A 14,793-nucleotide genomic window follows, 5' to 3' on the forward strand; every position below is an offset into this window, starting at 1 on the left:
GATTCGACTATACCGACAGCAGCCTTGCTTGCAAGGCGGGAACCTCCAGGTTATAGAACCTGATAAATGTAGACGGCGAGGCACTAACCTGCCGCCATACATATATCCTGCAAGGAGATCCCAGTAGACCACGCCCACAACGAGGCGACGCCTCTTGTGGAGTGTGCTCTGACGCCCAACGGGCACTGAAGGCCCCTGGAAGCGTAAGCTAACGCTATGGCGTCAACTATCCATCTGGATAGAGTCTGTCTCGAAACAGCCATTCCCTTGGAACGTCCACCGAACGAGACAAACAGCTGCTCCGTCTGCCGAAAGGCAGCAGAGCGAGACACATAAGCTCTTAAAAGCCTGACAGGGCAAAGAAGACTCGAGTCTCCATCCTCCCCCTGCAGGGCAGACAGGGCAATAACCTGAGCCTGAAGCGGTGTGTTGAGGAATTTCGCCACATAACCGTGCCTAGGTTTGAGTATGACCCTTGAGTCATTGGACTCAACGACAGATGCTGAAGGCTAACCGATTGGATAGGCTCAAAAGGGGGACCCTTCAAGGCCTCCAAAACCGCCGCGAGGTCCCACATAGGGACTGACAGAGGTCTGGGAGGATTCAGCCTCCTAGCTCCTCTGAGGAACAGGATGACTAAATCGTTCCTTCCTATTGACTGACCGGACGCCATTTCAGAAAACGCCGCGATGGCCGCCACATAAACTTTGAGCGTGGAGAGCTGTGCACCAGCTGGAGAACACCAACCACTTCGAGGCATACAGACGTCGTGTAGACGGAGCTCTAGCCTGAGTGATGGTATTTAGCACTCCCACTGCGAGATCAGCAGGTAACCGTTGAGCGCCCACACATGGAGGGACCACAACTCCGGTTGAGGGTGCCAAATCGAGCCCCTGGCCTGCGAGAGGAGGTCCCTCCTCAACGGTACCGGCCACGGGGCGACATCTGCTAACTGCATCAAATCTGGGAACCATGGTTGGTTCTTCCAAAGAGGTGCTACAAGCAGTAATGAACATCTCGTTTCTCTCACCCGTTCTATCACCTGCGGAAGGAGGGAGACGGGAGGGAAAGCATAAAGCGGGCAGCACGGCCATCTCCGTGACAGCGCGCTTTCGTTCTTGGAAAAGAACGCGGGGCAGTGAGCGTTTTCGTGGGACGCGAAGAGGTCCACCTCCGCCCTGCCAAATCTGGGCCGGACTGTTTGCGGGTGTAGAGACCATTCGCCCGTAGGAACATTGCCTCTGGACAGCCTGTCTGGACCCAGATTCTGCATCCCAGGCACATGCACTGCTCTCAGCGAGCGCACGTTGCGCTGAGCCCAAACCAGGAGGCGTTCCGTCAGCCTGCACAGGTTTCGAGACCCGAGACCGCCCTGGCGATTTATGTAGGACACCACAGACATGTTGTCCGTCGACACCATCTTCACATTCGGGGAAGTCCCCAGGCTTACACCTGATCGGTACCAGCCGTTCGCTGTCCAAGGTGCTAGAGCCGCAACACAGCTCTGATCAACCTTTAAATGCAGCCGGCCAGACGCCCACGCTCTGCGCAGCACCCAAGCCTTCAGCCAGAACTGCAGGGGGCGCATGCGGAGCAGGCCCAGCTGCAGAGCCGGAGATGCTGAGGCCATGAGGCCCAGCATCTTTTGACAGTGTTTGAGCGACACGGTCGCGCCGCAGCGGAAAGAACTCGCTGCGCGCTGAATGCCCATCACGCGTTGTGGTGACAGCCGCCATGGAACACGAGTTCAGAACTATACCCAGAAACAGGATCGTCTGACTGGGGTTCAGCGAACTCTTCGCCCAATTGACACTGAGGCCGAGCTTCTCGAGGTGATCGAGTAAAACGGCCCTGTGGTCCACGAGCTCCGCTCGTGATTGGGCCAGAACCAGCCAGTCGTCCAAATAATTCAGCACTCGCATGCCTCTGAGTCTGAGAGGAGCGAGCGCTGCATCCATGCACCTCGTAAACGTACGAGGAGCTACGGACAAGCCGAATGGCAGGACTGTAAACTGGTATGCCTGGCCCTCGAAGGCGAATCTCAAATATCGCCTGTAGTTTGACGCTATCTGTATTTGAAAATACGCGTAGATCTATTGACATGAACCAGTCCCCTCTGCGAATCTGCGCGAGGAGCTTCCTGGTCGTAAGCATTTTGAAACTGCGTTTCATCAATGCCTTGTTCAGCTGTCTTAGATCCAGTATGGGCCTGAGATCCCCGTCTCTCTTGGGCACCAGAAAGTATATGCTGTACAGCCCCCCCTCGCTTTGAGCTTGAGACACAGGTTCTACAGCCCCTTTGCTCAACAGTTTTGATATTTCGGCCCGAAGTATGTGTGCTACTTCTGTTTTGACCGTAGTTTCGACGCGTGCTGAAAAGCGCGGTGGGCGTCGAGAAAACTGTAGCGAGTAGCCTTTTTTTTTAATGCTTAGCACCCAATCCGAAACCCCTGGAAGCGCTGACCATGCATCTGCATGAATGGCTAAGGGCTGGATGCGAAGCGCGCTCTGTTGACTGGGCAACGGCGGCGCTCGAGTGTGCTGCGCATCTGAGGCGGGGAGCGCGCTGATCACAGTGGGCAGATCGCTCCTCCTCGACCCCGTCCCGGCGCTTAACCGACTGGGGGGAGGCTGAGCGGGTCCCGTGGGACTCGATATATCTGCGAGTAACTGTGGGCTGCATGTGTGCACATTTACCACTTTCAACTCGCTGTCTGTCTGTGCAGAATGTACGTGCACGGGCCTCGTTTTTACAGAAGCCCCGCGTCGTATGTGACATAGTGTATGTGGGCACTGGGAAGTGGGCACGTTTAGGGGAAGTCGTGGCCTAATGGTTAGAGAGTCGGACTCCCAATCGAAAGGTTGTGAGTTCGAGTCCCGGGCCGGCAGGAATTGTGGGTGGGGGGAGTGCATGTACAGTGCTCTCTCCACCCTCAATACCACGACTTAGGTGCCCTTGAGCAAGGCATCGAACCCCCAACTGCTCCCCGGGCGCCGCAGCATAAATGGCTGCCCACTGCTCCGGGTGTGTGCTCACAGTGTGTGTGTGTGTGTGTTCACTGCTCTGTGTGTGTGCATTTCGGATGGGTTAAATGCAGAGCACAAATTCTGAGTATGGGTCACCATACTTGGCTGAATGTCACTTCACTGAATGTCACTTCACTTACTATGCGGCGCGCTCGACCGATCTGTGTCGATCTTATGTGCGCTAGCCCTGTGTGCAGGGCTGTGCTTACATGTGGAGATGGGCACTGAGTAGTGGGCATCGTCACTGCATTTATAGCACCATCGGCCATGGCCGGACGAGCATGCACGGGTTTCATTTTTACAGAAACCACATGACGCGTGTGACATAGTAATTGTGGGCACTGAGAGGTGGGCACGCTTACTATGCAGTGTGCGCGACCGACTTGAGTCGTCATTATGGGCGCAGGCCCTGTGTGCAGGGCTGTGCTTACATGTGGAGATGGGCACTGAGGAGTGGGCATCGTCACTACATTTATAGCACCATCGGCCGTGGCCGGAACACCAGAAAAAACACTCTTTTTGTGAAACATCTGGGTAGCCGTGATAACGGCTTTTGTGTGCAGGCAAGTGGGCACTCGTGCAGGCTTGCGCATTGCAGAGGACACTGCGGCAGTCACAACTCTTGGAACTGCATCAGCGGCGTGCTTGGGTAAGAGCTCGGCGCTTTCCCAGCAGTGATAGGATGCTTTCGGGGCTTCTGGCTTACCCGCAATCCTCTGCCGCGGCTCCCGCGGCGCGGGGCGACGGCTTGAAGAGCGAGAACGGGGTCCCGAGCTGCGTTGCTGACGCTGTCGCGATGACGCAGCAGTAGGCGGTGGGCTTGACTGAGGGCTCTGTGGGGCCGGTCTAGAGCGGCTAGCTGCAGAACTGGAGCGCTTCGGCAAGAAGTGCTTGAACGCCTGCGAAGCTTTCTGGTCCTCGGCGAATCTCTCCACAAACTCGTTGACGGAAGATCCGAAGAGGCCGGCAGGAGTTAGCGGCGTGTCAAGGAACGCAGCGCGCTCAGACTCCTTGATGTCAGAAAGCATCAGCCACAAATGCCTCTCAGCCACCGTAGCGGAAGCCATAACCCGTCCCATGGGCTGTGCAGCGGACTTAGTAGCGCGGAGGGAGAGATCCGAAGCACTTCTCAGATCCGCGAGACAGAACGCTTCAGGTCCCATCTCATCCAGCTTGCGGAGGAGATCGCCCTGGAAAATCTGTAGCGTAGCCATGGTGAGTAGCGCAGACGCGGCCTGCCCAGCAGCAGAGAATATCCTTGCGAGCAGCGATGACGTCATGCGGCAGGCTTTGGATGGCAATGCCGCCTTAGTCCGCCGTCCAGCAGAGGGCGGGCAAAGGTGCGCTGCTATAGCCTGTTCCACCGGCGGAAGTGACAGGTAGCCTCTGTTCTTAGCACTGTCCAGTGTGGAGAATGCTGGCGAAACAGATGAGCGGATTCTCGCCGAGAATGGAGCGTCCCAAGCTTTCGCCACTTCTTCGTGAAGCTCAGGAAGAAAAGGGGCGTGCTTTGAGCTTGAGGAAGAGCGCTCATCAGGAAGATAGCTACCATCCAGCCAGGAACCTGAAGGGGGCACTGGTGCAGACCACTCGAGGCCGAGGCTCGCCGTGGCCAGAGAGAGTACACGCATCAGCTCCTTATCGATATCCCCCCGTCTGCTGGGCCTCTGAGCAGCGGGCGTGAGATCCACGGAGCTCGCCCAACCCTCACTGCCCGAAGCAAGCAGAGAGCACGTGTCTTCTTCCTCCGACGCGGGCCTGAGATCCACTTCCTCAGATGACGCATCGGCAAGCAGCGGACGCTGAACATCGGGAAGCGATGCAGGGGAGGCCGGCGAAGCGGAGGGAACCGGCGAGCTCGGCCGAGCTGGAGGCGGTTCTGGTAGGCGCTGCGAGCGGCGCAGCGGATGATGCAGGCTTCGAGAAGGATGCCAGGTGAGTCCTCAGAGTCACCATAGGCATTAACTCGCAATGAGGGCATCCGCCGTCAGCGAGCGCGAGCGCTGCATGGTCCTCACCCAGACAGGAGACGCAGATGACTTGACGATCTCCTTCGCTGTGCAGGGCTCTGCACGAGCCGCACAAGGGCATCTTTAAAAAGACGCGGCTCTTTTTGTGAATGTGCGTCGCAGGACGAACACACACACAGGATATAAACAGATATAAGGATGTAAAGGATATGGGCGCCGGATAGCGCAGCAGGAACGGTAGTGGAAGGCGGCGATGCCAGCAGCTTCAGAATGGCTCGTCCTGCTGATATGCTCTTTCAGACGGCGCTTGCTTCCTCCGTGATCCAGCGATGCGTGAGCTTCGCTGAAGAGATGAAAAATCAGGTGAGTCAGCCTTTTCGAGCTCCTTTTATAGGTTGGGCCACACCCGTTTCGGCGGGAAGTGGCAAGAAGGGCGCGAAGCGCCCTTATTGGTCTGATGTTGCATCAGCCTGCGCTCGATAGGCTGTGCAGTTGCCGCAGAACAAGCCAATGAGCGAACGAGTCGTCTCGCCTATGGCTGTGTACTGCTGCAAATGCGCTTTACAAAAATACAAAATTAAGGATAATTTTTTGCTTCAGTATTTCGTGAAAAGAGACTTTTCCCGTAGCGTCTTAGCTAAGACGCAGTACGAGAGAGCTCTCATAAGAGAACCCAAAATGCCTGTCTCAAAAAATTAGCATATTTCATCCGACCAATAAAAGAAAAGGGTTTTTAATACAAAAAAGTCAACCTTCAAATAATTATGTTCAGTTATGCATTCAATACTTGGTCGGGAATCCTTTTGCAGAAATGACTGCTTCAATGTGGCGTGGCATGGAGGCAATCAGCCTGTGGCACTGCTGAGGTGTTATGGAGGCCCAGGATGCTTTGATAGGGCCTTAAGCTCATCCAGAGTGTTGGGTCTTGTGTCTCTCAACTTTCTCTTCACAATATCCCACAGATTCTCTATGGGGTTCAGGTCAGGAGAGTTGGCAGGCCAATTGAGCACAGTAATACCATGGTCAGTAAACCATTTACCAGTGGTTTTGGCACTGTGAGCAGGTGCCAGGTTGTGCTGAAAACGAAATCTTCATCTCCATAAAGCTTTTCAGCAGATGGAAGCATGAAGTGCTCCAAAATCACCTGATAGCTAGCTGCATTGACCCTGCCCTTGATAAAACACAGTGGACCAACACCAGCAGCTGACATGGCACCCCAGACCATCACTGACTGTGGGTACTTGACACTGGACTTCAGGTATTTTGGCATTTCCTTCTCCCCAGTCTTCCTCCAGACTATGGCACCTTGATTTCCGAATGACATGCAAAATTTGTCCAAAAGTCCAGTGCTGCTTCTCTGTAGCCCAGGTCAGGCGCTTCTGCCGCTGTTTCTGGTTCAAAAGTGGCTTGACCTGGGGAATGCGGCACCTGTAGCCTATTTCCTGCACACGCCTGTGCACGGTGGCTCTGTATGTTTCTACTCCAGACTCAGTCCACTGCTTCCGCAGGTCCCCCAAGGTCTGGAATCGGTCCTTCTCCACAATCTTCCTCAGGGTCCGGTCACCTCTTCTCGTTGTGCAGCGTTTTTTGCCACACTTTTTCCTTCCCACAGACTTCCCACTGAGGTGCCTTGATACAGCACTCCGGGAACAGCCTGTTCGTTCAGAAATTTCTTTCTGTGTCTTACCCTCTTGCTTGAGGGTGTCAATGATGGCCTTCTGGTCAGCACTCTTACCCATGATTGGGGTTTTGAGTAATGAACCAGGCTGGGAGTTTTTAAAAGCCTCAGGAATCTTTTGCAGGTGTTTAGAGTTAATTAGTTGATTCAGATGATTAGGTTAATAGCTTGTTTAGAGAACCTTTTCTTGATATGCTAATTTTTTGAGATAGGAATTTGGGGTTTTCATGAGCTGTATGCCAAAATCATCAGTATTAAAACAATAAACATTTCAGTTGGTGTGCAATGAATCTAAAATATATTTTAATGAAAGTTTAATTTTTATCATTACATTATGGAAAATAATGATCTTTATCACAATATGCTAATTTTTTGAGAAGGACCTGTACTGCATACAGTACATTTAGCCAAATGTTACTTTCTACAGTTATTTTGACTAGCTGAACAGAGTTTACATACTTTCCTGAGATAAATATAACGTTACAAGATAACTGTTTTATTTATGTCTTTCTGTGGTTTTAAACACTGATTGAGTAATTACATGAGAAATGGTTTCAGTAAACTGTACTGTTTTTTTTCAACACCTTCTGATGTTCATTAATGTTTATTTCTTGCTTTAACTAATAATAAAGACAAAGAGATGATTGAGTCACATACTGCTAAACCTTTTCAGTGGTGAGTTTAAAATATTCCAACGGTCCCCCAAGAGTGAGTTTAAGATGACCATTATTTTAGAAAATTCCCCTTACTGTTTCCATGGCGATGCATCAGGCTTGTCACGTGATACACCACGTCTACAATAACATTGTATAACAGATGGGTCGCTTTTATTTAGTTTTTCCTTATATATATATATATATATATATATATATATATATATATATATATATATATATATATATATATATATATATATATATATTCACAAACTTGCATACCATGTCACAATCTGATCAATCTGATCTGGCAATCAAAAACCTTTCTAAATGATCTTGATCATGATCTGTAATGTGAGATGGGTGCCACCATGTTTGTTCGCGCTGCAGTTCAGAGAGTCCTGTCAGTCGGATTTACAGCCTGTGAATTCATCAATCTCTCCCGAAATTCAAGTAATAAGTGTTGTAATTGTTGCTTCCATAGACATATGCGTGTATTTTTCAAACTCTAAATGTATTGTTTTACTAGAATTTATATGTATTTAAATGTCTGAAACATTTACAAATATGCACTATATGGTTAATAACACTGCATAATTGTGATAATATGACAAGAGCAGTGCACATATGTCTCTGGCTCAGCGACAGCCAACGCGCAGAAAGGCAGTTTGAATTTGACAGTTCTGCGATTTCACCAAACATTCTAAATCCCATATGTGGGACCATACTCCCAGGGGCACAGAAATAATAATCCCATATGTGGGACCGTACTGCTCAAAGGGTTAAACTGAAGCGCTACAGCAATCTGTCGTCACATTTAAAGAGAATTTCATCATAAAATTAACAGAATTTGAAATCTGAGATTATCTTGATCTCTAGCTGGGGTTACCGTGAGCTTTGCTAAATTGACTTTTGCCACTTTACCCCGAACTCCATTTCCCATAATCCCTTGCCTGGAATCATTAGCACTCACCAATTGCAGTCACCTGTCTCTCATCACCTCATCAGTCACACTCACAGCGTAGGGTTGTGCCGATAGACGATAGTATCATGCATCGACGATAGTCAGAGATATTAACGATAGCAGATATCTTTGTCGATGGTCAAGATGATATTAGGCTCATTCTCCTTTTAACATGTTAGTTTATCAGTACGTTTGAAAGTATATTTTCCGATTATTGGTGCTTCCATAGGCTCACTCTCATGCACATGCCCGGGTTTTAAAACACCAAATGTACGATAATATTGTGCATCTTCGATCTCACGAGCTGACGATATGACGATTTGAAAAAATGACCATATCGCCCAACATTTACACTCACCGCTGATTATTTGCATATTCTATGACGCGTTTCTGCACGTGTTTCCTTGTTTTGTCTTGCCTTTGTGTTTTTGTATCTTAGACTGTTTACCTGGTTTTCTTATTGTTTTATTCCTTCCCCCTACCTTGGACTATTCTGAGGATTACTATTTTGCCTTTGTCTCCGATATTACTGTTTGCTGTTTCTGGACCCTGCCTTTTTTGACCACGCTCTCTTTAAATAAAGACTGCAAGTGGATCCCCACTCCATTGTCAAGCCTCCTTTGTTACAGAATCATCAGTCACACCCAGATCAAGTGTCTTTTTAAGTGTTCATGGCTAACCATGGACCCAGTTGACTAGCTACTGATACTTTATCAAGAAGACTCTTCAACTGAGGAATACATTCCTGTGAGTTATCGAGTGAAATTTGATGATGTTGCTTTGAAAGACATTTTTCTTTTTCAGACTTAATGAGTCAGTGAAATCATGGTTACCTGAAGGGATAGTCAATTGTACATTTAGAGACTTTATGGACTATGCACTTTTGCTGACCGGTTCTTTATTCACTGTGGGAGAAGCAGATGACTACCATCCCAGAGACTTATCACAAGATGGTTGTCAACTCAGAGACTACCCACAAAATTGCCAACCATTTCTGTGTCTCGTCCCATCATGGCCTCTATTCTAGAGTCTCATCCCATCAAGGCTCGTCACGTCACAGCTATCATCTCAGAGTCAAGGCAAGTCACAGCTGATCTTCCTGAGCCACGTCACGTCACAGCTGATCGTCCAGAGTCTTGTCACATCACAGATAATCGTCCAGAGTCCCATCACTTCATAGCTGGTCTTCCAAAGCCTTGTCCCGTCCCATCTGTTGTCTCGTGTATCCCTCAACCAATGCTCTCAAGCAACACAGTTCATACTTTTTCAAGTTTGAGGCAACTACTCACTCCAGGTCCCCAGGCACAGCACCTTAAGTCACTGAGTTCAATGAGATCAAAGTCAACGTACTCTCTGTCCTACCAGTTATGGCAATGGCTATTCTGTGTGTTTAGGCTGCACACAACACCGTAGTTTCTCCAAAGGTTGCAGCTTCCACTGTTAAATCTACCGATGTGGTGGTGCCCACTCCAGTCCTTGAGTTCACCCCAGAGCTCAGCCAGGATCCAGCTCTAATCCATGAATCTGTTACAGATTTCATTCTAGTGAAATAATGCCAATCCTGTACCATCATGATTACAGAGAATGCCTATGAAATTTCTGTCTGTCATGTCACAGATATGGAGGCCATCTGTGAACTCTCTGGCTGTACTGTTACAGCTAAGAAGGCTGTTTCTGAACTCTTAGTCTGTCCTGTTCTGACCAAGGAGGTTGATTCTGAACTCTGTGACTGTCCAATCCGGGCCAAGAAGATCGGACTCAAACTCTCTGTTTGCTCTGCAATGACCAGGGTGGTTGTTTCTGAACTCTCTAACTGTAGAGCCATGGTCAAAAGGGCTGTCCCTGAACTCTCTGCTCACCCTGTTACAGCCAAAGATGCCATTTCTGAACGGTCTGGTGGTCCTGTTATGGCAGATGGGGCCATTGTTAACCTCTGTGCTCTTATTTCCTGACCAGCCTGATCCACCGTGTTGGTCCAGTTCCACTGAAGTGGTCCTCCGTCCCATCTGCTTCATCGTGGGGGTCTTCAGTCCTGTCTGCTCTGCTGTAGTTGTCATCCACTCTGCTGTGGTGGTATTTGATCCCATCTGCTCTGCCGTGGGGATCTTCGATCCCATCTGCTCTACTGTGGTTGTTGTCTGCTCCACCATGGGGATCTTCAGTCCTGTCCGCTCTGCCCTGGTGGACTTCTGCTCTCCCTGGTCCGTCTGCTCTGCTATTGTGGTCTTTTGCCCAGTTCTGGTGGACTTCTGCTAAGCCCAGTCCATCTGCACTGCTCTGGTGGTTTTCTGCTCTGTCCTGGTTGTTTTTGGCTCCACCTGCTCCCTTATGGTGCTCCTCAGCTCAATCCTGGTTGCCTTCTGCTCTACCCTGGTGGTCTTCAACTCCACCTGCTCCACTTTGGTGGTCTTCAACTACAGTCTGGTAGGCTTTGGCTCTGGGGACCATCACTCTTCTTGCACCTCCGATCCAGTGGAACAACCCAAAGAACGCGCTGGGCCCTCTTTAAAGAGCGTACCAGCGGTATCCAGTGGGACTCCCCCGACCAGATGATCTCAGCATTGTTCATCTACAGACAAGGTGGTCTGCGCCCGTCGCATGTCGCAACTCACCTGTCACCTACCTCTTTGGAGTCAGAAGGTTCTGAGGTCACTTCGTGCCGTTCACGTTCCGGCCTATGAGCCGTCTCGAGCAATGCTCTTGGGAGAATGGCGACTCCATCCCCTGATGGTCCAGCTGAATTGGAGACGGTTTGGAGCCACTCAGGTAAGCCTGTTTGCTTCTCCAGAGACCTCTCACTGCCAGTTGTTCAACTAGAAAAAACACGGCATGGACGCACTGGCACACAGCTGGCCGCAGTGCCTACGCAAATATGCATTTCCCCCAGTGAGCCTTCTCGCACAGACACTATGCATGGTCCAGGAGGATGAGGAGCAAGTCTTGCTAGTGTTGCTTATTGGCCCACTCGGATCTGGTTCCCCGAACTAGTGCTCCTCGCGACAGCCCCTCCTTGGCCGATTCCTCTGAGGAAGGATCTACTGACTCAAAGACGGGGCACAGTTTGGCACCCACGTCCAGACATTTGGAAACTCCATGTCTGGTCCCTGGATGGGACACGGAGGTTCTAGGTGACCTACCTCAGGAGGTAGTGGACACCATCACTTCGGCAAGAGCACCGTCTACAAGACAAGCTTATGCCTTGAAGTGGAACCTGTTCGTCGAGTGGTGTTCTTCTCACCGAGAGGACCCCCGTAGATGCCCGATTGCAGTCATGCTTTCCTTTCTGCAGCAAGGGCTGGAGCGAAGGCTGTCTCCCTCCACCCTCAAAGTCCAGGTTGCCGTTATTGCTGTGTACCATTACCCCGTGAATGGGAAGTCTTTAGGTAAGCATGACCTCATCATCAGGTTCCTTAGATGGGCCAGGAGGTTAAATCCTTCCCGGCCCCCCCTATACCCTCTTGGGACCTGACTCTAGTGCTTTAATCACTACAGCAGGGCCCATATGAGCCTTTGCATTCCATTGAGCTAAAGTTTCTTTCATTGAATACTCTGCTCCTGCTTGCACTGGCCTCCATCAAGAGGGTAGGGGCCCTGCATGCATTTTCGGTCGACGATTTGTGCATAGAGTTTGGGCCGACTGACTCCCAGGTAATCCTGAGGCCCTGGCCCAGCTACATGCCCAAGGTTCCTACTACACCCTTCAAACACCAAGTGTTTGACCTGCAAGTGCTGCCCCTGGAGGAGGCAGATCCAGCCTTGGCTTTGCTCTGTCCAATCTGAGCATTGAGATGCTACGTTGACTGGACACAAAGCTTCAGAACCTCAGACCAGCTCTTTGTCTGTTATGGAGGCCGGCAGAAGCGGTATGCCGTCTCTAAGCAGAGGATGGCACACTGGATTGTGGATGCCATAACCCTGGCTTATCAGGCACAGGGTGTGGCCTGCCAATTCAGGTTGCCAGCTCACTCAACTGGAGGTGTTGCATCCTCCTGGGCGACGGCTCGTGGTGCCTCGCTGACAGAAATTTTTAGAGCTGCGGGCAGGGTGACCCCTAACACATTCGCTACGTTCTATAGCCTTCGTGTAGAGCCAATATCCTCCTGTGTTCTCACCTCAAACAGGTATTGGCACAAAGAGGCTCCGGTTAGTGTCGGCTTGCTAAAACTGTTGCAGAGTGTCCATACTGTAGACCCTATTGAGTTCCTCCTTCACCCTAGGCAGCTGGACGCAGCAGAACGTCCGGTGCCAGGCCTTCATGATGAATCCGTGAGAACCATGGAAGGCTGGGTTCCATATTGAGACCTAAGCGGTTCTCATATGCATATAGCCTTAGAGCCTGTGTTTTCCCGGAAGACTTCTTCCTTCCCAAGAGGGTTTTAATCACCTCATATTTCTCCATATACACCTAAACAGATGCTATATGTGTATTTGCTCCAGAGACCTCCTTCGGGAAGGATAGGGCTTCCACAGCGCCCCTGTTCCAAGCGAAATGGGTACATTTTCCCAGTGTTATCCAGTCTCACCCAGTGAGGTAGTGCTTTGACAATGGTGAGTGGAACTACTTGTACATCTAATAGGGGTGCCGGCAACTCGCACAGGGCACTGGAAAGGGGAGCACCCATGGCGCTTTGGTAGGGATCCCATTTTCGTCGGTCACCGACGTGGCATCGAGAGTGACTGTCTGAAAGGGAACGTCTCGGTTACGTAGGTTTACCTTCGTTCCCCGAAGGAGGGAATGGAGACGTCACGTCCCGTCGCCATGGTTGCTGTACCGCCACTGAGCTGCCTGGTCTCCAGCTTGGCACCGAATAGCGAAAACCTGGTATGCATTGCACCTGCTGCCATCTTATACTCATGCTGTGATCAGCGGCAGCTGGATGCAATAATTGCATGCCAATGTGCATTGGATCATTTAGTTTACACTCAAAGTAAATTTGCCTATCGAAGCGATATCCCATTTTCGTCAGTCACCGACGTGGCATCTCCGTTCCCTCCTTCAGGGAACGAGGGTTACCATGCATAACCGAGACGATTCTCTATGCTGCACGCAAGTTCAGGCAAGCTCAAAAACTGAGACCTGACGTGAGATTATTTCATAGCCACAGCTCATGTCCATATTGATAAATGCCAAGTTTTGCATGAAAACAACGGTACGCCCAGTTTTTGGTCATATGCTCTCTTCATAAATGAGGCCCATTGTGAGGGTGAGGTTAATTTTCATTTTTGCTGAACAATTTCTTTATTATAACTCCCTCTCTACCACACTGGCAGATGAGAAGTATAGAGATATTTCTTTCAGAGAAGGGAGAGATCCACTTAGTGAAACTCGTTCTTTTCTCTCTCTTTTTGAGCTCAATCTGTCTTTTCTCTTCAAAGGGTCTCTATGAAACTTGCTGCCATAGCGCATTTGAGTTCATGTCTCATTCAGGTTCGTTGGAGTCATGCAGAGCGATGTATATGAGAAGAACTCTTCAGAATCATGCTGATGATTGATGAGAGGCGAAAGACAAGAGATTGCAGAGAAAACAAGTGGGGGTCACTAATTAATGCAGAACGAGTATAAAATGAAGAGACGCAAAGCTCAGTTTCAACTTCCATTGGCTGTACTCACGTGGATCAGATTTGGAGAATGTGTCTCTGTCTAAAAGATTCCTGGGGAGGAGAAAAAAAACAAAAAAAAGATCAGTATAATTCTGACAGCTTGATTAAATTCTATCAGTGACACATTGACATATGAAGCTTTACTGAAGAGGCTTTTTGACAAATTTATTAAACTGGCTTATTAGAATTCCACAAAAGTAGATATCAGAATGAAGGTTCAAGATGACATCCAGAAATGTTGACTGTAGGCTACCTCAAAATTACTAAAAGTTTTCTCACGTTTCATTTTCAACAATAAACAATAAAAATTGTCACTGTGCCAATGTGATGGCAAATGCTTCACTATATAATGTTTTCCAAACAGACGAGCAATTATTAAAAAAATATTAAACTATTAAATGACATACTAAAATTACAAAAAAATACTAATTTACTAAAACTACTACATTTTTGGTAAATGTACAAATTTACAATGGTTTTAGCAATAGATGTGACGACATACACTAAAAATCACAAGATCCATGACAAAATGACTCATATTAACTATCATATGTACATTTGGTACTTTTGTTGATATTGTGAGTACACACAAATAAAAGTAGACCCTTTGAAGTTACGAATGATTACTCTTACCTTTATAAGTAAAAATGATGGCATATCCACTGATAGCAGACATTTATCTAGGTTTAACGTTTAAACGTTGTTATATGCTTGAACTGTTTTATATCTATATATTTTATTTTAGGCAAGTCGTGATGATTTGAGAAGACTAAATTGATCAAACATAGGCTCACTGGCTGCTGCTGGCCGCTTGGTCCTTACTTAAAAAAAAAAAAAAAAAACTAAGACATATATAAAGAACATAAAAAATGTTCCAAATGTTTTTCTAAATTAACT

At 48.9% G+C, this 14,793-nt stretch overlaps 1 protein-coding gene across 1 annotated transcript in view; it reads right to left on the minus strand.

Annotated features, from left to right (window-relative positions):
- Window positions 1-14,793, minus strand: part of LOC132119259 (copine-5-like) — a 186,791-nt gene that overhangs the window by 129,132 nt on the left and 42,866 nt on the right. Inside the window, exon 2 of the mRNA XM_059529067.1 lies at window positions 13,907-13,947. Coding sequence (XP_059385050.1) covers window positions 13,907-13,947 — 41 coding nt within the window. The remainder of the gene's footprint in view (window positions 1-13,906; window positions 13,948-14,793) is intronic.

The sequence above is a fragment of the Carassius carassius genome, chromosome 38 (assembly GCF_963082965.1).
Source record: "Carassius carassius chromosome 38, fCarCar2.1, whole genome shotgun sequence".
Lineage (NCBI taxonomy): Eukaryota > Metazoa > Chordata > Actinopteri > Cypriniformes > Cyprinidae > Carassius > Carassius carassius.